Source organism: Vombatus ursinus, unplaced genomic scaffold, assembly GCF_900497805.2.
Source record: "Vombatus ursinus unplaced genomic scaffold, bare-nosed wombat genome assembly UNPS02014777.1, whole genome shotgun sequence".
Taxonomy (NCBI): domain Eukaryota; kingdom Metazoa; phylum Chordata; class Mammalia; order Diprotodontia; family Vombatidae; genus Vombatus; species Vombatus ursinus.
In genome coordinates this window covers 2,453,253-2,478,101 of record NW_020954555.1, presented here as the reverse complement: position 1 = coordinate 2,478,101, position 24,849 = coordinate 2,453,253, and the positions used below count along the sequence as shown (strand labels likewise).

Here is a 24,849-nt window from a genome sequence, read left to right as displayed (position 1 = left end):
CTGAAGGGGAAGGGGATTGGGGTGGGGAGACAGAAGGGAAGGCAGACTAGGGGAAGGGGTATTCAGAATGCATGCCATCTTGGGGTGGGGGGAGGGGTGAGATGGGGTGAAAATTTGGAACTCAAAATCTTGTGGAAGTAAATGTTGAAAACAAAAATAAATAAATAAAAATTACCATAAAAAATAAATAAAAGATAAGGACCTTCTAAAAACAAAAAACAAAACACATGTAGTTGAACAAAACAAATTCCTTCATTGGCCATGTCCAAAAACTATGCTTCAATCTCCACTCCATCAGCTCTCAGAAAGGTGTTTCTTTACTGCATGTTTCATTACTAGTCCTCTGGAATTGATCACAGTCCTTAAGTCTTTCAAAGTTCTTTGTCTTTATAATACCATTGTCACTGTAGAAATTGTTCTCCTGGTCATGCTCACTCTGCATCAGTTCATACAAGTCTTCCCAGGTTTCTCTGAGGCCATTATTTTATCATTTTTTTTTTAAGGCAATGGGGGTTAAGTGACTTGCCCAGGGTCACACAGCTAGTTAAGTGTTATGTGTCTGAGGCTGGATTTGAACTCAGGTCTTCTTGACTTCAGAGCCGGTGCTCTATCCGCTGTACCACCTAGCTGCCCCTTATTTTATCATTTCTTACAATCCAATAGTAATCCATCATGTCAATATGCCATAACTTGTTCAGTCATTCTCCAGCTGATGGGCATCCCCTCAGTTTCCAATTCTTTACTACCACAAAAAGAGCTGTTAGAAGATTTTTTTGTACATGTGGGTCCTTTTCCTCATTCTTGGTCTCTTTGAGATAGAGCTAATAATGGTATGACTGGGTCAACAGATATGCACAGTTTAATAACTTATTTTGGGCAGTTACAAATTGCTTTCCAGAATGGGTGAACCACTAGCTCCCCCAACAGCGTATCTAGTTTCCCATATTCCTTCCAGCATTTCATTTTTCATTTTTTTTCCAATTTTGTCAATCTGAATCTTTTTCCATTCATAAAAAACACTTGCTTGATCTGATCGTATCATCCAACACATGTCTTGCCCTTTTTAGCTAAACTTAAGAACACCATTACACTTGGTGCCTATACTTTCTCTCCTAGAAAACCCTCTGCAATGTGGCTTCTGATTCCATCATTCAATTGAATCTGCCTTCCCCAATGGTACCAATGATCTCTTAACTGCCAAATCTAATGACATTCCCTCAAAATTCTTATTCTTCCGGATTTCTCTAGTCTGACACTATTGGTCACCATCTCCCCTTGGACACTCTTCTCTCAAGGTCTGTAGGACACCGGTCTCTCCCGGCTCTTCTCCCACCTGTCTGACCACTCCTCTCTCATCCTCCTTTGCTGGCTCTTTATCTGCTAACCAAGGCTCTGGCCTGTGCCCTTTTCATTTCTTCCTCTATACTAATTTTTCCTGAGTTATAGTCTTAAATCACCACTTGTCTTTTAGACAACTCGAACCAGATGTTCCACAGGCATCTCAGACTCACCATGTCCAAAAGAGAACTCGTTATTCCCCCCAAGCTCTCTCCTCTCCTCAACTTTCCTATTACTGTTGAGGGCACCTCCCCTCCACTGCCCCAGTCAGCCAGGTTCACAATCTCAGTGTTAGTCTCTATTCCTGATTCTCATCTCACAGTGAAACTATTGCCAAGTCCTGTCCTTTCTACCTTCAAGACAGCTCTCTTTATCCATTCCTCCACTCACTCTCTACTCACACAGCCACCACCCAAGTACCAGTCAGTTAGCAGCAATCACCATCTAACTGGCCTCCCTGCCATATCTCTCCCCACTCTGCTTCATCCTCCACGTGGTTGCCAAGTGATCTCCTACAGTGTAGGCCTGACCATGTCATCTCCCTACTCAATAAGCAAATATTACCTTCAGGATCAAATATAAAGTCCTCTGCTTGGAATTTAAAGAACTCCACAATCTAATCCCCTCTGTGTATTCTACGATTCATGCTATTTTCCCCACTAGGATGTAAGCTCCTTGAGGACGGGAACAGTGGGTTGTTTTTTCTTTTTTTAATCCCCAGTCATTAGTGCAGTGTCTGGCACATAGTAAGTGCTAATAAACACATGCTGATTGATTGCTCATTTATCAAGAATACAACAAGCTGTAGTTGTAATTGGTGCAAATAATGAATCCCCTGAAGTGGATGCATGTATTTGAAATCAGACTATCCGAAATTATAATCATGTAAAATATGATACAGACAGTTCTTGCTTTATATAAATCTGCATTACGCAAATTCAACTTTACGTAAAGAATTGTGGAAGAAATGTGCATTCCAAAAAAACACCTTTGTTAACTTGACAGTACACTACTGTGATCTCTCTCTCTCTCTGGTCTGTGGCTTACCGTCCCCCCCCACCCCACAAAGACCCCCTCCAAGTAAAAGTAGAAGAACTGACACACAGAGAGAGACTGCACACTGCCACTAGATCGGCGCTGGACTTGAGACCTCCAGCAAGAGAGACATTTGTCCTGCGCCACCTCCCTGACTGCTGTCTGGCCCCAGGCATCACCGGTCCTCTCCCAGTGGTGGCTGTGTCCTGTTCCCCCAGACCCCACAGGTCTGCCCCTTGTGCGCTCTCCCTCTCAGTTTCAGTTAGGCCCGAACACGGCTATCCCTGGCCCCCACATGTTCCTCCTCCTGCTCTCACTTCTCTGTCCAGGGCCCCCATGTGTCCTTGAACTGTGTGCCAGCCCCCTCCCTCTATGGGGGCAAGGTCCCCTTCCTGCCTCTCTTCCCTACATCTGCAGGCAAGTTCACATTATGTAAAAAAAATGACTTTATGTAGAAGTCTGCACAACAGTCCACTTAAAGTAAGAACTATCTGAAACTGGTTCCAGACTAGTGGAAATGTGCAGTGCAAATGTGAATAAATTTCTTCGCCACTTCAGGGGATTCCTCATTCACACTAATCGGGGTCTACCTGTAGTACAAAAAAAGGCTAATACCAACCAGGACAATCGAGGCTAGATGAGAATATTCAGAGACTCCAGGCAGCAGTGGCTGGCACAGGTGAAGCTCACGGATAGGCCTCTCTGCTTTTGGCCTAAACACACACTAGGTCAATGGCTAATAAGGAAGAACTGCTCCGAGTTCCTATGGAATTTCCTAGCTTCAAGACTCAGCCTTAAGGCAGGAGCAAAAGCGTGTGGTGTGTGGGTTATCAGACCTCTGAAGCTGCCACACTGTGACTAGGATAGACCGACAATAAATGGGGTGGAAGGGGAGGGGGTGCAGTCATGCAGAAGCTGAGAATCCATCGTGATCCAGCAGACACCAGAACAAGTGGGAGTGACGCAGGAACCACTGCAGCACCAAAATCCAATTACTGTCTGCAAGGTGCCCCTCCCAAAGCTGATCACGAGTCAGCCCAGAGACCATGCCGAGAGCGCTGCAAGCCGTGGGGCCTGTTGGGTATGTAAGCCTCAACAGCAACCGTGGAGGAAATCTATGCTGGAGAGAAGCGAGCACAGGACGGTGACTGTCCAGAAGCAAGCTCTGCTCTCTGCGCATTTTAGGAAGGTCACGAACAAGATGGAGCACATCTTGTAATATGAAGGGTGAGGGAACTGGAAACTAACCATCACCACCTCCTGGCCAGAGCTATCAGGGCACACCACCAGCAGCAGGAAGGATAAAAACAATTCAGATGGACCCCAAAGATCCCAATGGAAATTCTTTCTAACTCCAGGCAACATAACAACTAGAAAGGGACACAACAATGCCCCAGGGCAGGTATAAAGCTGGACTGATAACCATGGAGGACTTGTGTGCTGAAGGGTTTCCAGTATTGGGCATTTACTGGTTTTTTTCAGCCTGGGCATTCTCTGGCCCAGGTAGCTGTCAGAAAGAACAGAAATGGATGGAGAACCAACTGTCCCATTCCCAGGAAAAAGAAGGCCTGTCAGCCCACAAGGATGTGATGGGAAGGAAAAGAATAAGCATTTATATATAGCACCTACTATGTGCCAGGCACTGTGAGAAGCAAATATCATCTCGCTTGATGGGCAAAGTGAGAGAGAGGACCTTTCAAAGTCTAACTGCTAGCCCTTGAGGAGGAGCTGAAGCTCACAACAGGCTCTGTATCTCTAGGACTCCTTGTTTAGATGAAAAGCATCAAAGACCAAAAAAGCTGCAGGATCTCTCTCTAGACGGACACTAATGGCTTCACCAAATTTCTTTGCCTCGTATCTGTACTACACCTTTTGTAATTATTGCCCCTCGTCCACACTTGGTTTCAGGGAAGTCCCTGAACTCTTCTGCTGAATCAGTGACAAGCGGTGCTTGTCTAGAGGTGGACTAGAGGTGGTTCAGTACTAATGTGGAACTCAGGTGACATGGCCATAGGCTCTGTGTCATGGGTGGGGATTCTTTTGCATCTTCTCCTTCCTGGGGAAAGCCAAGGTTCCCAGGGACAGGGTACAACCCCCAGCCCAGACTTTGATGCCTCAAACATCTGTGATTCTCACTCATGTGGACCATAATCCCTCTATGACTTAGAAGGGCTTCATAAGTTGCTGAAAAATTCATCCCCTGGTGGTCAATTTGGGAAGGATTGTGAATTTTGCTAAGCTGGTCTGTGGAAAACAGTGAGAAAGCCCTACTAACAGCAGCTGACACTAGAGTGCTTACAGTTTCTTTCCTCAGTGACCCTAGAAGAAAGCTAGTGCCAAGATTATTATCCCTGCTTTACAAATAAGGTAACTAAGACTCAGACAGGGGAAATGACGAAGACCCAACCTGGAAGAGACTTCAGAAATCCTCTAGAACTAGAAATAGAGGCTCAGAGAAAGGTAGTGACTTGTCCAAAGTGACCCAGGGATGAGTTCAGCTTGGCTCTAGCTGGTCTTTCTGGGATGAGGAGCCAGGTTGGCTAGATACCACATCTAAGCCCAAGGATGCCCAGGTACCCCTGTCCTGCTGTCCGATAGCCAGACTGGTGGGGTTCACTTACCACTTGCGCTTCATGTAGGCAGCAGCTCGGTTCCCGTAGAGCATCGCGTTGTGGGGGGCCTTCTGCACAGCTTTGCTGTAAAGCTGGATGGCTTGAGTCCACTGCTGGCAGGCAAAAGCCTCATTGGCCTGCTGCTTTACTCGCTCTAGGGATGGAGGCAGCTCTGCTTGGGGACTACAGAGAAGAGGTAAAACGGGAGAAAATTAAGGTAGGACAGCAAGGGACAAGGCACCTGGGCCAGGCAGGAGGAGCAACCTTGAATGTTGGAACAGCGCAGACCAAGCCAAGCATATGGTGCTGGCTAGGGAACTAGGCCACCCCTTCCTTAAACCTCATTGAGAAGGGCTCCTGCTCCAGAGAGATGCAGCTGAGACGGCAGACAAAAGAACAGAATGGGCTGTGGCAGGAAAGCTCCAGGTAATTCCTTCCCCTGAGTCCCAGTCTCATACTTCCAACTGTCTGCTAAGAATCTATACCTGGATGACTGAAAACTCAAGCTCACGTCTTCCTCTCCGAAGCTTGCCTCGTACCCTGGCTTGTCCATTTGTGGAGATGCCACCACCACCTGATCAGCCCAGCTCAAAGCCTCCCTCTTTTGTCTCCCACCTTCCACATCCAGCTGGTCACCAAGCCCTGCTCATGTGACCTCTCCCACTCATCTCATCTTTGTCCCTCCTTGTCTCCTGCTCAAGCCCTCCTGAGCTGATGCTCAGCTACTGCAATAACTTCCTAAACAACCTTCCTGCCTCCAGTCTCTTGCTGTTCCCATAAGTCCTGCACACTCTGCCACCCTTTTATTGGCTCTCTACTCTCTGGAATGAACTCCACACAGGCTTTCCATGGCCTTCTTTTCCAAATTCACTTAACCCCACTCCCCCTTTACATACTCTTGAGTCACATTTGACTCGTCACTTTTGCTCACCTTATCCTGGCCCCTCTTGTCCTCTACCCTTCCAACTCTGACCCCCGATAGCCTCTACCAGCACATAGTTGAGATGCCACCTCCTTCAAGAAGCCTTATTTGATGTATCCACATAAAAGTAGTATTTATCAACTTGATTCTCTGGTCAAACTCTTTGACTCCTGTGCACGTATTCACTTTGAAAACATACACACCTTATCCCTCAACAAGATCATAAGCTCCTCGGAAAACGTGTGTGTTCACCTTCTTTCCTCTGTCATCCAAATGCTTATCACAGGGCCCTGTACATCAAAGAACCCTATTTCAGGGCTGAAAGGTGCCTCAGCAGTCATCTAGTTCAACCCAAACCTACATGGACTCTCCATTCTAACGGACTAGACGAGTGGTCATTGAGCGCTCTAAATGAGGAAGTCACAGTCTCCCAAGGCAGTCCCCCCATTCCGCTTCTGGACAGTCTCCCTATTGGAAAGGTTTTCCTACATCCTTCCAACATTCAGCCTGACTGTGCCTCCGGGAAGCTCCTCCCCCACTGCTCTGAGAACAAACAGAACACATCTACTTCCTCCTTCCACATGAAAGACAGCCATCCTGCTCCCCTGAGTCTTTTCTGCAGGTTAAATCTTCCCAGCTCTTTCACCTGGTCCTCACTGCCGCCCCTCTGGACGCTCCCAGATGCCAAGTCTTCTTAAGCTGTAGCTGCCAGAAATAAATTCAACCCTTCAGATTTGCTCTGACTGGGGCAGGGGCCATAGGGATGATCACTGCTCTGTCTCTGAAATCACTGCTTCTCTCCAGGTAGAGCCAAACAGCATTAGACCAGTTGGCTGCCACAACACACTGCTGATGCCTATGGAGATTGCAGTCCACTAAAATCGCCAGCTCTTTTTCAGACAAACTGTTTCCTAATCCTGCCTTCCCCGTCTTGTTCTCTCTCTCTTTTTTTTTTTTCAGGTGAGGCAATTGGGGTTAAGTGACTTGCCCAGGGTCACAAAGCTAGCAAGTGTTATGTGTCTGAGGCCAGATTTGAACTCAGGTCCTCCTGACTCCAGGGCCAGTGCGCTATCCACTGCACCACCTAGCTGCCCCCTTTACCCCCGTTTTGTTCTTTTTTCTTTTTCTTTCTTTCTTTTTTTTGGCTAGGCAATCGGGGTTAAGTGACTTGTACAAGGTCGCACAGCTAGTTAAGTGTTAAGTGTCAAATGTCTGCAGCAGGATTTGAACCCCGTCTTGTTCTTGAAGCTAATTTTTGGAGCTCAAGAGTTAGACTTCATATGTATCACTGTTGAATTTCATCTCGTTAGATTTGGCCCAATGCCTGTTGAGATCTTTGGGAACCTTGACATAAAAGCAGGGGCTGAATAATGTCTGTCAAACTGAACCAAATTTTTTGATCCTAGATTCGATGGATGTGAAGGGAGCCTCTTGAGTCATCTCCCTCCCTCTACAACACAAAGACATCTAGTTATACTTATCAAAGCTATGCAGAGGTGAGTTGGAGACTCATAACACTTCATGAGCTGTAAAGTTCCAACTCCCTGGTCAAGGTTTCTTGCCCTCCAGGCCCTAAGGAGCCAGAAAATGTCATACCTACCTCCCAAGACAATTCCCAAATGACAATTTCTCCCCCTATTACATTATCTCTCCCCTCCACTTTCTGTGTGTTGGAAATGGTTCCTATTCATCCTATCCTTACCGGAAACTTGGGAGACTACAGGGGAGAGAGCAAAGGGGGGAAATCAAGACAGGAGAGGGTGAGGGCACAGTGAACTCTGGGGCCTCAGCCCTTGCTGATGCAAGCCTGGGAGGGCATGATTTGACACATTCCTTATTCCCAGAGGCCTGACCAGGCAGAAGAAACAAAGCAGCTTCTCCACCCACAAACCGTTCCATACCCATGGCTTTGCTGGCCCTCTCTTGCCTATACAGCAGATCCATATCCTTTCCCTCCCTCTCTGGGAAAACGGTGAATGGTGCCAAGTCATCTGATGGGATACATCACAATTCAGGAGAGTTACTGCAGCCTGAAAGCTGACATTACCTTACGTGTGCTCTGCCTTCTGACAATCGAAAGCCATTGCTGTGCAGGTGGAGCCCGTTGGACATGCCATTGGTGGACATCTTGCCATTCTGGACCTCTGATGGGTGTGGGGGAAGAAGAAAGGAGAAAGAGACAGCTTAAATTCTAGGCATGGATGATGTTGCTTCCACTCCCACCCAAAGCCAGGCAGGACCTGCTGATGATAGGCACTGGGTACTTAAAGGGAAAGTTTATTGACTAGTGGACAAAATAGGCTTAGAGATTCTCCCAGCCACGCCAGGAGAAATGGGAAGGTGCATAGAGCACTGTTCCAAAGGAGAGGTTCCACAATGGGGGAAGGTTGGAGGAAAAGGCTACTACTGACAAGGCCCCCTATCAATATCCAAGGAAGTTCAACATGACCTATGCTGGCTGTCCAGGGGGTATAAGCCCAGCCTAGTAGTTGGGGAGGGGGAACAGTGGTAATAAAATGAATGTGGAGCTGAACTGGAGGGAAGAAAAACACTGACAAGTCATCTAGCAATGTCTTTATAAAGGACCGACATCTGGACCCATGGGATCAGCCTGACAGTAAAGGGTGTCAGTCTCTGACACCTCCATTCTGACTTGATGGGGAAGAGAAGGTAGTGTCGGGAACCTGGGCCCTCCCATTCCCACACTCACCCCCTGATGAGTGACATTTCCTTGGCAGGAGAAAGGTATATGGTCTCTGCTTGTACGTCAGGTCGAACAAATAGACCTAGAGAGAGAGAGAGAGAGAGAGAGAGAGAGAGAAGACAGACAGACAGATAGAGGCCATGAAACTGCCTCACTGTCATTAACGGGCAGCAAAGACTCCACCCTCTTCAGGGATGTATCCTAAAAAGCTAGGTTACAGTAGATGCCAAATAGATGGCAGGGAGGATTCACAACAAACGGTACTCAAGGCCTTGCCAGACGAGGATCTATTAGGGCACTAGGCAGTTCCAGAACAAGAGCTCTCTGAGGAATATTCAGCCAATTCATATTAAAAGACATGAAGAGTTATTAAGAGCTGAAATGCATACAGCTCTTTAAGGTTTACAAAGGGCTTCATGGAATTCTTTCATTGTGATCTTTACAAGACTAATCTCTGAGAAGAGGTTACTACAGACAGTATTTCTCTTCATTTCACAGCAGAGGGAAACAAGGCTTGAAGTCTGTGGGATACGGCTCCATGAATTCTGCCATCTTCCCAGTGTACTCTCCTGACTCCCAACCAGAACCCATCCTACCTGTTACTCTCTGGGTCAGAAGGCTTAGTGCACCTAGAAAGCCCTCCCCAGCTCCTCCAGCCTGCAGTGTCCTTCCCCCCTCTCCCCTGTCCTCCCCTCTTCTGAGGGCCTGAACCCTTTATATATTGACTCATTTGGGATCACAGTATCTTAGGGCTGGAAGGGGGCTTAGAGACCATCAACTCCAACTCCATCATTTCAGAGAACATGCAATTAGGTCCAGAGTGGGGAAGTGATGTGCCTAGTCACACAGCCACAAGGGACAGAGTTAGGGATTAATGATATTAAAAGGCAATAAATAATGAAATGCTTCATGCCCATTTAAGGGTTATAAAATGCTTGCCTAACAGATTAAATAATCTTGACAGGTGGGTAGTACAAGAACTGTTATCCCCATCCTACAGTTCGATTAAAATGGATCTAATATGAAGTGAATGCTCAATAAGCATACGATAAATTTGGCCCAAAGCTCTTTAGAGGTTCTGAGGACACTAAACTATGGCTCTTTCTTAAAACCCTGTGTGAAGAACATAGTGCTTAGTTCTAGAGGACACACAAAGATATGGAAGACCATATTCTTGCCATCCTGGCACTTCTAAAATAACACGGGGGATACAGGAGCACTACCTTTTTGAAGACTCGTTCCTTCTAGTACCCATCTAACCAGATGACAGAAAGTCACCACCTGTTTCCCCTTCAGATTTCCCCGTCCCAGAGAAAAGGGATGCCAGCTAGGCAAGGCCCTGACCCCAACACTATGGCCCCATGCCCACTTTCTTGCCCTTTTGCTTGGTACAGCGAGCAGGTCCTGTTTCTCATTTACCTCTGCAGGTCGGGTTCGACCTTTTATTTTTTAAACAAAATGAGTGAGGAACAGAACCCCCATTCCCTGGGGACCTCTGGCTATGAAGTCAAGACTGTTTTCTCCATTCTATCCTAACATCCTTTGTGGTAACCAAGCTGGACACAGGGCTACGTGCAAGGCTCAGCTATTTCCCACTAAAGGGCCTACCTGTTCCCCTCCCATGTTGACCAACAGCTCGGTGCCATTGGGACTGAAGGTGACGTAGGTAGCAACCAGCACTCGAAGGCGGTTATTGTAGTCCGGCAGCTTCACTGGTAAGTGCCCTGTGAGGGACAGGCCAACCACTGGGATGTAAGGTCTCCGTTCCAACCTCACTCACCCGCCAACCTCCTCTCACACCCACTAGCCCAGCGTCAGATCTTGTGAATGAAGAAGCAGAGACTCACACACGGTGTCAGAGATGCATCACAGTCAAGTCTATGGCATTCATTCTTTTTCAACACAATTACAGACATGAAGACTGGCTAGAGAAAGGAAGGAAAGGGGCAAGTCCCTTTGCCCACTTCTCTTTCCTGCAGGTATTGGGGATTCTCCCTCCAAGTCCAGACACCATTTCTGTGCTCTCTCTCCTAATGCTTTAACATGAAGCGCTTTTCAAAGCACCTTGACACACATCACTTCATTTGATCCTAACAAAACACTTGTGGGTTAATAAGAAGGGAGATTATGATCTCTCAGCCATATCACTGACCAATAAGCAGGCTGTCTCCTTAATTTGTTTCCTTAAAAGTCACTCAACCAGTTAACGGCAGGGTTCTCAACCTGAGCTGTCTAACCTCCCACTCCTTGCCTATCATTTCTCCCTATAGCTGCTTCATCATCAGACTAGGCAGCTTTTCTGGCAACAGGGTCCTTGGCACCCCAGTTTGTCCATAATGGTATAGACAGATGAATAAGGCCACATAATAAGAGTAACTCTCTAGATCACTATCGTTAACATTGAAAGGGATCTTGGAGATTACCTAAGGCCTAGAATGAAATAACTTGACTCTTCAGTCAGTTGAGTATGGGGAGCTGTGGCCAGAGACGAGGCTTGGAGCTGGTTGCTGAAGAGCAGAGCTGAGGCCCAGAAGACCCGAGGCTCTTTCCATAAGCTACCAGTTCATTCTACCCTACAGAAAAGGCGCCAAAGGCCCAATAGCCCTCTGTCCCTAGATGATGGTGGTATTTCCCCCAGTCAGTTGTACTTCCCACCCTCCCCAAAGAGTCAGCCTGGACCTAATGAGGAGGTTCTCCAGGGGCTGTGGTTGGACAGTCTTACCTGCCACGTAGTACTGGGCAGCACCGTCAGGGAGGGGCTTCCGCCGGTCACAGAACGTGTGCACACCAGCTGAAGGGCCTTGCTTCATGCTTTTTCTGCCAGGAGAGGGAACCATAAAATTAAGAATCGCCACCTAAGGGTGGTATTACAAGATGAAATCAGACAGTCTGTGGCATGGCATCAAGAGATGGTTTTTCATTTTGTCTTTTTGTCCCCGGCACAGTGCTTTGTATATGGTAGGTGCTTAATAAATACTTGATGAATTGAATGACATGGCAGGTGGCATCTTTCCTCATCAGGTCATATAATGTCTTCCCTATTTACCCAGTAAGGTGCCCTCTGCTGCTGGTGCATGGTTCATGCCTACCCACGGGGAAGGGGAGGGGAGGAAGACTGCTCCATGAGGCACTGAAAATATCATGTAAAACTCCTCCCTCCTCCCAAGCAAGCCTAGGGTATTTCCACTGATGCTGTGAATCACAGATCATCACAGTATCAGAAAACTCAAAGGGCAATAGAAAGACTAATAGTGGTGCCTGCTAACAATTTGCAAATGGGAAGTGATCTAGCACCATTCTAGGGTGCAGACAGCTGAAAAAGGAAGGGGGCAGGTCACGTATGGGAAGTGAGACAATGGATGGCTAGCTAGCAAGCACTGCCTGGCTACCCCCCAAGGTATGAAAAGAACATAAAGGACCCTTGTGGAGCATTTAGGGAGCAGTCTAGAGGGGTGTGGTCCAGGACAAGGGATAGATGGGCTTTAATCTGCACCAGTGAAGCCAGCAACCACCCTGAGATCTCCAACAGGTTCTAGAGTGAACCTGGAAAGCCTAAAACCACTTTAAGGGTTCTGCTTTAGGGTCCCCGAGGGAGTTCAGATACCACCAGGGAGCCCTTCTGGGGCCTCCAGAAGGTTTGGGAGATGGAACAGAAGGCAGTTCCCTTCACAGCTTAAAACAGCCACCAAGTAAGAAGGGGTGGGGCCTGAAGGAGAGGAAGATGGCTGGTGGCAGTGCCCTTGGCTCTGGTGGGGTTAGTGGGCCAGAGGGCCATACCTGTGATTGTGGATCATTCGGATATCATAGAGCCGCACAAAGGGTCCACTGGCCCCTACCGCCAGGCAGTTGTTGTCTTGGGGGTTGACTGTGAGGCATTTGGCCTCCACCAGCTGGCCACAATACTCGGTCAGGTCGATCAGCACCTCTGAGTGTTTACTATTCTCTCGAAGGTCATACTGACTGCAGGACAGAAGAGTTGGGAAGATGTAAGCCATTGTGGAGAGCAGCAGAGAGACTAAGCCTTCTGTGGACTCTAGGTATCACCTCGGGGTAGAAGCTGACACCATGAGATTTCAAAGAGGGAAGAGCCTGAGGGGCCTCACTGTACCAGAAACTGTACCGATAAGTGGGGATTTTCATATGAAAGTAAACACATTCACTGTGAAATGGTGACTGTTTTAAATCTTTCCCATCTTCCTTCAGGCCCCCCCAGGACCAAGCCTCCAGTGTCAGCTTTTCTCAGCTCTTCTATTCCACTCCTCAGAAGTGCTCAGCATCTTCACTTGTCCTCTCTCTTTCCTCCTGCCTCCCAAGGAGAGCTGGAGCCTGTGCCTCCTCACCCAACTCACCTTGCACCTGTGTCCCAGATGCACCCTCTCCAGTAATATCTGGAGCCTGGTACTTCCCTCATCTCTCTCCCCCCCACACATCTTTACAGTCATCTGCTTTAGTCCTTCATTTGCCTACACACACCCACCTGCAGGCTCCTCTGCCACAACCTCTCTAACCACCTCCCCTCTACTTCCTCTCTCACTACTAAACTTTGATACTTCCGTTGCCTTTACTTTACTATTGCTATCTGGTTTCCATTCCCACCACTCTACTGAAACAACTCTTTCTGAGGTTACCAATGACTTCCAATCATCAAATCCACTGAACTGTGCTTAGTCCTTGATGACCGTGACCCCTCTGCAGCGACTGTCACTGTTGACCAGGCCTTTCTTATGGGAACTTTCCTCCAAGGGTTCCTATGCCACTGGTCTGCACAGATGTTCTCTCTTTCTCTGATCTAATTCTCGTGTGTGGCCTTCAACCACGATCTATGCAGCTATCCCCGAATCTGTATTTTTAACTCCAGTCTCTCTCCAAAGCTTAAGAATCAAAGCTCTGTTTGCCTGCTGAATGTATCCAATTGGATACCCCACCAGTATTTCAAACTCAACACCTCCAAGACTAAACTAATTTAAGCCTTTCAAACCGACTCTTATTCCTGACTACCCATTCCTATGAGTGGCATACACCAGCCTTCCAAGCAAACAGGCTTAAAGATCTTTGGAGTCATCTCTGACTCTCCCATTTTTCTCCATGTCTAATGGCCAAGTCTTGGCAACTCCTCTTCTACGCTTTGTACTTCCATTGCTCCTGCTAGAGTTTAGGCCCATGTTACTTTTCGCCTGCTTCCAACCAACTCCTGCTCCAATTCCTCCACTCCAGACTGCCAGATAAGCTGTTCTAATGCATTACTAACTAATCTTGAGGGCGAGGTCCTTTCAGCTCTATGTTCTATAATACCACGTTATTCCCCTGCCCCTAAACCTGCTGCCAATGGAACAAAGTACAAATCTGTTTGTCTGGCATTCGAGGCCCTCCTCGCCTTGTTCCCAGCCTCCCTGTACAGTGCGATGTCGCCATTCCCCTTCACATGCCCTGTTCTGGCCAGACTCCCCGGACATATCCCCAGGTGTTTCCAGTCGCCCTGTGAAGCCTCTTCTCACTCTTCTCCCTGCTTCCCTCCCTCTCCTAGACTTGCGAATCCCTTCTGTACTCCCTTCTGGTGCTTATCCAATTTTACTGTGCCTGCCACCATGTTCTTTAAGTGGGAGGATAACATTCCTTGTTGTTTATCTCCTGAAATGCTCTGTACATGCTTCATAATCGATTAATGCTTGCTGAATGACTGAACTATGATTCAAATTAATTCAAACATTTATTAAGTGCCTATTGTATTGACAGGACAGGGCGACGTGCTGGGAGAGATGAAAAGCCTAGACAAGCCCATCCCTACCCTTATGGAACCTGTAGTCTAGTATGAAGATACACACACATAACTAAAATACAAAATGTTACATACAGAAGTGCACAGAGGGTGAACAAACCAAGAACTATGTGAAGTTCAAGGAGGGAAAAGGTCACAGTCAGGAAAGGCTTCACAGAGGAGGCATCGGGGTTCAGTTTTAAAGGATGGGTAAGAATTCAACAGATGTGGCAAGGCGGAGAGAGAAAGGTATTCCTGGCAAAGGGAACAACATGAGGAAAATCACAGGGCTGGGGCGCATGGCGGGTAGTGAGGACACACAGGGAGTGATGAGGAGTCCAGATTGGCTAGAGGGCAGAGTACATGGGAAGGAGTAAAGATGACAGAAAGAGAATGTAGCACCAGATCATGAGAGGCCTTGAATACTAAGCTCAAGAATTTGAACTTTATTCAATAGGAACCTTGGATCAACTGAAGATTTCTGAGCAGGAGTAGCATGGCCAGATCTATAAAAATAGAAGATTATTCTGGCATTGTTGTGAAGGATGGATTGGAAAAGGGAGAACCTATGAGGAGATTATAAGAGTACAAGTGGGTCAAAACAAGGACCTGCATTAGGAAGATTTGTTTTATATCATTTGCTAATTGGTTCACACATCTTCATGTCTTGTCTTCTTTCTGATTGAGGGTAAACATCTTATACTTCTCTTGGACAACCTTTCCTCCCTCCCTTGGCCACAGCACTTAGGACAGGGCTAGGCACAGAATAGTAACTGGTTGGCCATTTTAGGAAATCCTTACTGATTCGTCTTGCTGCTCCAAACACATTTAGATGTGTTTTAGAAAAGAAACAGACTTCTGCAACGGGCAGCAAAATGGGGCCTGAGTACATGCCTGAAGGGCTGGCCAGGCCTGAAACAGAGCCTGGCATAAAGACTGGGCTGGGACGCTTACCGGATGAGCCCATCCTCTGCAGCGCTCCAGAAGGTGTTGGGCCACATCGGGGCCGTGGCGATGCGCTTCACCCGGTTTGTGTGGTCTCCAAACATATGGATCGTCTCTTTCACAGTCAGGTCATGCACGTGTACTTTAGAATCAGCTGCTCCCGTGATCAAGATCCGATCCCCAGCATGAGGCAGAAACTAGTGTGGGCAAATATTGTTGTGGGTGGTGGTGGAGAAGGGGAAAAGTCAGTTTCGACTCCGGTAGCTATTCGACTTCTCAACTTTTCTTCTTTAGACAAAAGGATTCTCTTTCCCAATCAATCAACCAATCAAAAAGTATTTATCAAGCACCTGCTGTATGCCAGCCAATCGTGCTAAGTGTTGGGGAGTACAAAGACAAAAGCAAAACAAAACAGTCTTTGCCTTCAAGGAATTTACAATCCCCAGATGCCAGCCCTGGAGCTTTCATCAGAAACAGGAGCTAGAATACAGAACTCTTCCCTCTTTACTCATCTGTCAGAGTTTGACTTCTCTCATTGGGTGTAGGGGAATAATCCTGAGTCTGTAGACCCATGCACCTAATTCTTTCATTCAGACAGGTCCTCTTCCCCAAGTAAGAACTTTGGAGACATCCGTACAAGAACTAACCTAATGTCTGCTTGCTATGGCAGAAAGCACTGGACCCAGGATCAAAAGGGCTCCATCTGAGACCACACCAGCCATTTACTGGCAGCATTGCTAAGGCAAAGCCCTTAATGTCTCTGAGGCTGAGCTTTCTCATTTGTAAAATGGAGATAAGACTTGTTAATAATTCCTCCCAGGGCTGTGAGGGAAGCACTTTATGAACTGTAGGGCACTGCAGACATGGGAGCTATGGTACTATGACTTACTCCATGGGGTTGTGGTGAGGAAAAGCCCCTGATTAGCCACCTACAGAAGAGCTACAGAAACGTGAGCTAGCTGGAAAAAAGGATGATGTTCAGGGATTTTTCTGCAGGCTGTCTGTGCATCATTCTGCTCTCACACACACAAAGCCACACAACTGAAAAGAAGCCATTCCTGCACTAATGATCCCTTCTCTCCATCTGCCCTTCCCAAAGTAGGCACTTAATAAATGTTTGTTGACTATGTGACAGCCATCCAAAACCAATTCACCGGTATTTAGGGATTATCAGCAGCTTTGGCAGAAAGGATTCAGCATGATCTGAAGTGGGAAACACTGATCCATGGTCAAGATAAGCAGGAGGTGAGTGCTGGCACTGCATGCACTTGTGGTCTTATCATCTCTACAACAGACTCCTACTATAGTCTGGGTGGGATGCAGAAGGCATAGCTTGCCTAGAACCTTTTCTCAGACTGCAGAGCCTGAGAAATGGCTTTCAACCTGCCTGGGCACAGGATGTGCCCTCTGTCATCCAACCATTAAGGCAATTCAGCAATGCCATTGTCTCTCAGAGGGTCCTACTTAACTCAAAGCAAGCTGCAAAAATAAAAGCACACTGTAAAAACTATTTCCCTTGTTTTGAAAAAGAAGTCTGGGGTCAAGAGACATTGGAGAAGTGAGGTCCCATGGCAACTGACCAGGGCCCAGGAAAACAGACATGAACACATCCAGGGTGGCATTTGTATCGCAAGTCATGTGACCTTGGACAAGGCATCTCCTTTCTCAGGGTCTCAGTTCTTCATGCGTAAAATGATAAGGTTGGACTACAAGCCTATGGTTCCTTCTAGCTCTAAGATTATGCACAAGGCAGCACAAGCAGAGCGAAAAGAACACTGAATTTGAAGTCAGAAGACTTGGGTTTGACTCCTAGCTCCAATATCTACTAGCCAACCATGCTGGCGACTCACTTAACCTCACTGTGTTTCATTCTCCTCCCCTTTAAAACGAGGTGGCTGAAGCAGATGAGCTCTAAGGCTCCTTTCAGCTCTGATATTCTAGGATTCTCATGTCTGACTGGCCCTAAAGAGGTTTTGAGTTCTCCAATCTGGATGCAGCCGGTTGACAAAGAACATAATTTGGGGGCTTGAGACCCAAGCTTTTAAAAAGACAACCAGTATCACACCAGTGTCCTCAAAAGACTGGAACACGCTCAGTCATCAACCACACTCCTTCCCTTTCTTCCCAATGCCTCTCCAGCCTCCACTCACCTTGACAGAGAAGATGTTGGCTGTGTGCCCCGTATGCATGGAGAGGAGCTTCTTGTGGTGCAAGGGATCCCACACGATGGTGTGCTGGTCATCGGAGCCAGACGCTAGCAAACTGGAGATCAGAGCAGGAGACGGGCTGAGTCCTTCACGGCACTCAGTCCCAGAAAGCAACGAGTCTTGCCATTTCTCTAGAGATCCACAGCTGTGGATCTCTAGAGGGCCTGTCTCTGAGGGTTCTTTGGTGCTTTTACTTTCCCAATATTCCCGGCTTCTAGGTAGCCTTTCTCTTCTCATGACTCCCTAGCTTTCCTTGGCTTGGACATAAGGCTGTGCTAGAAATGCCCATCCTTTTAAAAGGATTATTAAAAGGGTTATTGTTGGTCTAACGTCATGACACCCCATAGCCGACTATATGCTATAAACTTTTAAAATATTAGCTTGTGTTTTTGCTCCACTGAAGTCCTCTTTCTATGCCCTATCATAACACAGAAAAGACTGAAAGTTTTTTACTTTGCTAGCAGAGCAAAATTTTTAAGGACCTATAATAAGCTAGAAAGGCTTCAAGAGCTATCTTTGCTCCTAGAGAGGCTTATGGCTAGAGGGCTAGGTATCACGTGAGCATTTTTTAAAACCACAAAGTAAAGTATAATTTTGGGAATTTCATGCTAGTTTTTGAAATACTGTGATACAAAGGAACGCTCAATCTTGAAAGGGGGAAATTTGTTCATTTGTTTTCCCCCTCCAGAAATGACTGATGTAATGAAAGAAAGCATCAAAAACATTAAAAAAAAAAGAAAGAACTGTGATATGCTGTCAAAAAACCTGGGTTAGGGAATCGCTGGTTTAGGGGACTAAGGGACTAAAGGAAACTATTTATCAGGTGGCCAGAAAACAAGAAGGGAAAATAATACTTTCAAGTAAAGGTGGGGAATTGAGAAAAAGCTCTGGCTCCAATTCCTGCTGCCTCTTCAGTCCACTAAGAGACAGGTCTAAGAGGTCTCTAGAAAGAAGCCTCTCAAGCTCAGGCCAACCCTGCTCCTCTCAGCCTCAGTGCCATCTCCTGGGGAACCCAAGGGCTGATACTCACTCTCCTTTCTCATTCCATTCCAGGCAGTTTACACATCCTGAGTGACCCTGATGGAGGGAGGCAAAGAGGAAGGAAAGGGAAGAAGAGTCAGTGACACCAGTTCTTGTGGAATACTCTCACACACAGATTGTTCAGGGGATTGGGCTCTTGGGGTAGTGTGGGCCAGGGGTGGATTCTGCCCAAGAGTGGCTCCACAAAGACTTATCAAGAGCCTCCTCATTCCAGGGCACTGTGCTGGGCAAAAAAGATACCGGCATGAAGAATGAAACAATCCTTATTTTGTGGAACTGACATTCTCACAGGAAGGTGTGTATAGCTATACATATGTACATGTCATAAATAAGGTGAATAAATACAAATATGTACAAATTAGTTAAATACAAGGTAGTTTGGGAGAAAGGGCACAAGCAGTTGGGGGGACTGGGAAAGATGGCATGCAGAAGAACAGCATGTTAAAGGAAGAAAGGGACTTTTTAAGGTGAAATTAAGGAGGAATGGCATTCCAGATATAGGAGACAGCCAGGGTTAAGGCATGAAGAGTAGAGATAGTGTCATGTGAAGAACACAGAGAAGGCCAGTTTGGCCACACAGCTGAGAGTGAGATGGGGAACAATGTTCAATGAGGCCGGATTGATAGACTGGGGCTAGACTGTACAGGGCTTTAAAAGCTAAACAGACCAGTTTATATTTCTTTTGAAAAGCAATAGCAAGCCACTAGAGCAGACTGACTAGGGGAATCACCTAGGCAGGGCTACACTTAAGGAAAGTTACTTAAGATGGACTAGAGTAAAGGAAGACCAATTAGGAGGGTGTTGCAATAATCCTGAAAACAGATGATGAAGGTCTAAACTATAGTAGCAGCTGTGTGAGCAGAAAAAAGGGGTCAGATGGAAGAGGTGTTGCAAAGGTAGAAATGACAAGAGTTGGAACTGATTGGATACATGGGAAAATGAGTTGTTTAGGCTAATGCTGAGGTTATGAACCTGGGAAATTCAAAAGATGGTGGTGCTTTCAACAGAAATGGGCAAGTTCAGAAGAGAGTAGGGTTTGTGAGGAAAGATAATGAGTTCAGTTTTTGACATGGTGAGTTTAAGATGTTTTAGAGATGTCCAGTTTGAAATATCCGATAAGCACCCGATGATGTGGGGCTAAAGTTCCATGGAGGGAATAGGTGATGGTGACAGAAACAGCAGCAGCTTTGGGAGCCCTCAACCCAGCAGCAAGGGGACCTGGAAACTGGTCAGAAAAACATCAGGGTACCCTTATGCTAAAACTAGATGGAGGACCAGACACTGGCAATTCCACTGCTTATATGAACTTCTGGGTCATAGTTCAAGCGAGGAGAGGAGCACTTTTGGTTAAGATGGACCAGAAGTCTTCAGAGGCAGTATCATTTCTGGTCCCAAGGGATCAGGGACCTGAGGAACTGTATCAATTGCAATTCCAAATGAAATCAGGGGCCCTTCCTGGGTAAGGACCAGAGTTCAAACCACGAGAGCAGTGACCACACCTCTCCCCAGTTCATACCACCTTGTAGACACTGAAAACTTTAATGCCCCCAGAACTAGCTTTGAAAACAGCAGTGTGACAAAGCCTAAAGCTTGGGGCAATGCCCCTCTCAACCCCCCCAACACCAGGAAGAGAGCCCAACATTAACATAAAGTTCAAAATCAAGAAATAGGCCAGAAAAATGAACAAACAACAAAAAAAGAACCTGACCATAAAAAGCTACTACAGTGACAGGGAAGATCAAGACACGAACTCAGAAGAAGACAATGACGTCAACAGTCACAAGGAAACTCTCAATGAAAAATGTGAATTGGACACAAGTCCAACAAGAATTCCTGGAAGAGCTAAAAAATTATTTTCAAACTCAGAGTTAGAGAGGAAAAATTAGGCAAAAAAATGAAAACAAATGAAGAAAATTATGAAGACAATTAACAGCTTGGCAAAAAAGAGGCAGAAAAAAAAATACTGAAGAAATTAATAGCTTAAAAAAACAGAACTGGCCAAATAGAAAAAGAGGTACAAAAGTTCACTGAAGAAAATAATTCCTTAAAAATTAGAATTGGGCAAATGGAAGCTAATGACTCAATGAGATATCAAGAAACAATAAAACTACCTCAAAATCATGAATTAAAAAAAGAGTCTAGACATCATATTTCAAAAAATGATCATGGAAAACCACACTGATATCCTAGAGCCAGAGGGTAAAATAGAAATTGAAAAAAATCCACCAGTCACATCTGAAGGAGATCTCAAAATGAAAACACCTAGGAATATTACAGCCAAATTTCAGAGTGCCCAGGTCAAAGAGAAAATACTTCAAGCAGCCAGACAGAAATCATTCAAACACCATGAAGCCACAATCAGGATCACACAAGATTTAGCAGCTACCACATTAAAGGAGTAGAGGAATTGGAATATAATATTCTGGAAGGTGAAAGAACTGGGATTACAACCAAGAACAACCTACCCAGCAAAACTGGGTAGAATCCTTCAAGGGGAAAAAAAATGGACACTGAATGAAACAGGACTTTTAAGCATTCCTGATGAAAAGACCAGAGCTGAATAGAAAATTTGACTTTTAAATACAACGCACAAGAGAAGCATAAAAAGGCAAACATGAAAGAGAAATCATAAGGGACTCAACAAGTTAAATTATTTGCCTTTCTAAATGGGAAGATGATACACATATCTTCTTTTTTGGGGGGATGGAAGGTATTAGTATTTTTATTATATTTCAAAATTATTTTTAAGGTGTCTTTTTTTTTCAATTTTTAAAAACATTTTTATTTAAAGTTTTGAATCCCAAATTCTATCCCTTCCTTCTTCCCCCTCCCCTCTCTGAGATGGTAAGCAGATATAGGTTACACATGTGCAATTATAGAAAACATTTCCACATTAGTCATTTTGTACAAGAAGATTCAAATAAAAGAAAAAAAAAAGAAAGTGAAAAATAGCATGCTTCAGTCTATATCCAATCAAAATCAGTTCTCTCTCTAGAGGCAGATAGTACGCTTCATTATTAGACCTTTGGGATTCTCTTAGATCACTGTATTGCTGAGAATAGCTAAGTCATTCACGGTTCTTCATCGAACAATAGTGCTGTTACTGTGTACAATGTTCTCCTGGTTCTGTTCACTTCACTATGTATCAGTTCATGTAAGTCTTTCCAGGTTTTTCTGAAATCATCCTGCTTGTCATTTCTTATAGCACCATAATATTTCATTACACTAATATACCACAGCTTGTTTAGCCATTCCCCAATTGATGGGCATCCTTTTGATTTCCAATTCATAGCCACCACAAAAAGAGCTGCTATAAATATTTTTGTACCAATAGGTCCTTTTCCCTTTTTGGGACACAGACCTAGTAGTAGTACTGCTAGATCAAAGGGTATGCAGTTTTATAGCCCAGTGGGTATATTTCTAAATTGCTCTCCAGAATGGTTGGATCACTTCATAACCACCAATAGTCTCACTTTTCCCACATCTCCTCCAACATCAAACATTTTCCTTTTCTGTCATATTAGCTAATATGATTTGCATTTCTCTAATCAATAGTGATTTAGAACATTTTTTCATATGGCTATAGACAGCATTGATTTCTTTGAAAACTGCCTATTCATATCCTTTGACCATTTATCAATTGAGGAATGACTTATATTTTTATAAATTTGACTCAACTCTATATATTTGAGAAATGAGGCCTTTATCAGACATACTTATTGCAAATTCCCACCCCCACCCGTTTCGTGTTTTTCTTATAATTTTGGTGGCATTGGTTTTGTTTGTGCAAAAACTTCTTAATTTTATGTAATCAAAATAATCTATTTTACATTTTGTAATGCTCTTCATATCTTCTTTGGTCCTAAATCCTTCCCTTATCCACAAATCTGACAGATAAACTATTCCATGCTCTCTTAATTTGCTTATGGTATCACCCTCTAAGTATAAATCATAAACCCATTTTGACCATATCTTGGTGTGCAGTGTGAGATGTTGGTCTATACCTAGTTTCTGCCATACTGTTTTCCAGTTTTCCTAGCACTTTTTGTCAAATAATGAGTTTCTGTTCCAAAAGCTTGGATCTTTGGGTTTATCACATACTAGATTACTATAGTCATTTACCATAATGTAATTTGTACCTAATCTATTCCACTGATCTACCATACTCTATTTCTTAGCCAGTACCAGATAATTTTGATAATTGCCACTTTATAATATAGTTTGAGATATGGCTAGACCACCTTCTTTTGCATGTTTTTCACTGATATTCTTGAGCTTTTGTTCTTTCAAATGAATTATTATTTTTCCTACTTCTATAAGATAATTTTTTGATGGTTTGGTATGGCACTGAATAGATTAATTTAGGTAGAATTGTCCTCTTTATTATAATGGTTCAGTCCACCCACGAACAATTAATACTTTTCCAATTGTTGAGATCTGACTTTATTTGTGTGAAAAGTATTTTATACTTGTGTTCATACAATTCCTGGGTTTGTCCTGGCAAGCAGACTCTCAAGTATTTTATATTGTCTACAGTTATTTTAAACGAAATTTCTCTTTCTATCTCCTGCTGCTGGACTTTGTTGGTAATATATAGAAATGCTGATGATTTGTATGGGTTTATTTTGTATTCTACAACTTTGCTAAAGTTGTTAATAATTTCAAGTAGTTTTTTAGTTGATTCTCTAGGATTTTCTAAGTATAACATCATATAATCTGAAAAAAATGATAGTTTTGTTTCCTCACTGCCTATTCTAATTAATTTCTTTTTCTTCTCTTATTGCTATAGCTAATATTTCTCATACAATATTGAACAACAGAAGTAATAATTGGCATCCTTGCTTCACCCCTGATTATATTGGGAAGGCTTCTAGCTTATCCCCATTACAGATAATGCTTGCTGATGGTTTTAGATAAATATTACTTGTTATTTTAAGATAAAGCACCTTTTATTCCTATGCTCTCCGGTGTTTTTAATAGGAATGGGTGCCGTGTTTTGTCAAAGGCTTTTTCTGCGTCTATTGAGATAATCATATGATTTCTGTTAGTTTTCTTATTGATATGGTCAATTATGCTGATAATTTTTCTAATATTGAACCAGCCCTGTATTTTGGTATAAATCCCACCTGGTCATAATGTATGATCCTTATGATATACTTCTGTAATATCTTTGTTAGTATTTTATTTAAAATTTTTGCATCAATATTCATTAGGGAAACTAGTCTATAATTTTCTTTTTCTGTTTTGGCTCTTCCTGGTTTGGGTATCAGAACCATATTTATGTCGAAAAAGGAATTTGGTAAGATTCCTTCTTCACCTATTCTCCCAAATAGTTTATATAGTATTGGGATTAATTGTTCTTTAAACATCTGGTAGAATTTGCTTGTGAATCCATCCGGTCCTAGGGATTTTTTCTTAAGAAGTTGACTGATGGTCTGTTTAATTTTTTTTCGAAGACCGGGTTATTTAAGTATTTTATTTCTTCTTCTGTTAATCTGAGTAACTTATATTTTTGTAGATATTCATCCATTTCATTTAGATTGTCAAATTATTGGCATGTAACTGGGCAAAACAGCTCCTAACAACTGTCTTAATTTCCTCTTCATTGGTAGTGAATTCACCTTTTTCATTTCTGATACTAGTAGTTTGGTTTTCTTGTTTATCTATTTTCTTGTTGTTGTTTTTTTTTCCATAAACCCATTCTGATTCTATTTATTAGTTCAACGGTTTTCTTAATTTCAATTTTATTAATCTCTCCTTTAATTTTCAAAATTTCCAATTTGGTATTTAATTGGGGATTTTTAATTTGTTCTTTTTCCAGTTTTTTTAATTGCATGCCAAATTCATTAATCTGTTTTTTCTCTTCTTTATTGAGGTAGATACATGTTATCTTCTAAGAACTTTATCATTATAAGGGCAATTAGAAGGAGTCTACACATAAAGAAGGTGTAGAAGTAGGTAGATTATGTTGGGATGGTGTAAAAAAAAAAATGGATAGGCAAGAAAGTGGGATGACCTGGGAGAAGGAGGAAGGAAGAGGTATAATGGGAGAAATTATCTCACATAAAAGAGGCAGGCAAGGAAGAGCTTTTGCAAGGAAGGGGAAAATGGTTAGGTGTGGAGTAAACAACCCTTGAACCTCACTCATATTTAAATTGGTTCAGAGAGGGAAAATACACATACATACTCAATTGGTAAAAGAAATTTATCTTATCCAATAGGGAAGTAGGAGAGGAAGAAGATAAGAGGGATTAAAGAAGGCAGTGGTCAGAAGCAAAACAGACTTTAGA

At 44.2% G+C, this 24,849-nt stretch overlaps 1 protein-coding gene across 4 annotated transcripts in view; it reads right to left on the bottom strand.

Annotated features, from left to right (window-relative positions):
- WDTC1 (WD and tetratricopeptide repeats 1) overlaps nucleotides 1-24,849 on the bottom strand; it is a 64,350-nt gene that overhangs the window by 8,806 nt on the left and 30,695 nt on the right. For all 4 annotated transcript variants that reach the window (XM_027864833.1, XM_027864832.1, XM_027864834.1 and 1 more), the window contains 9 exons: nucleotides 18,549-18,595; nucleotides 17,462-17,573; nucleotides 15,321-15,508; nucleotides 12,389-12,571; nucleotides 11,334-11,428; nucleotides 10,220-10,335; nucleotides 8,618-8,693; nucleotides 7,955-8,051; nucleotides 4,995-5,168 (listed from right to left, as the gene is read on the bottom strand). In XM_027864833.1, the coding sequence (XP_027720634.1) occupies nucleotides 4,995-5,168; nucleotides 7,955-8,051; nucleotides 8,618-8,693; nucleotides 10,220-10,335; nucleotides 11,334-11,428; nucleotides 12,389-12,571; nucleotides 15,321-15,508; nucleotides 17,462-17,573; nucleotides 18,549-18,595 (1,088 nt within the window). The remainder of the gene's footprint in view (nucleotides 1-4,994; nucleotides 5,169-7,954; nucleotides 8,052-8,617; nucleotides 8,694-10,219; nucleotides 10,336-11,333; nucleotides 11,429-12,388; nucleotides 12,572-15,320; nucleotides 15,509-17,461; nucleotides 17,574-18,548; nucleotides 18,596-24,849) is intronic.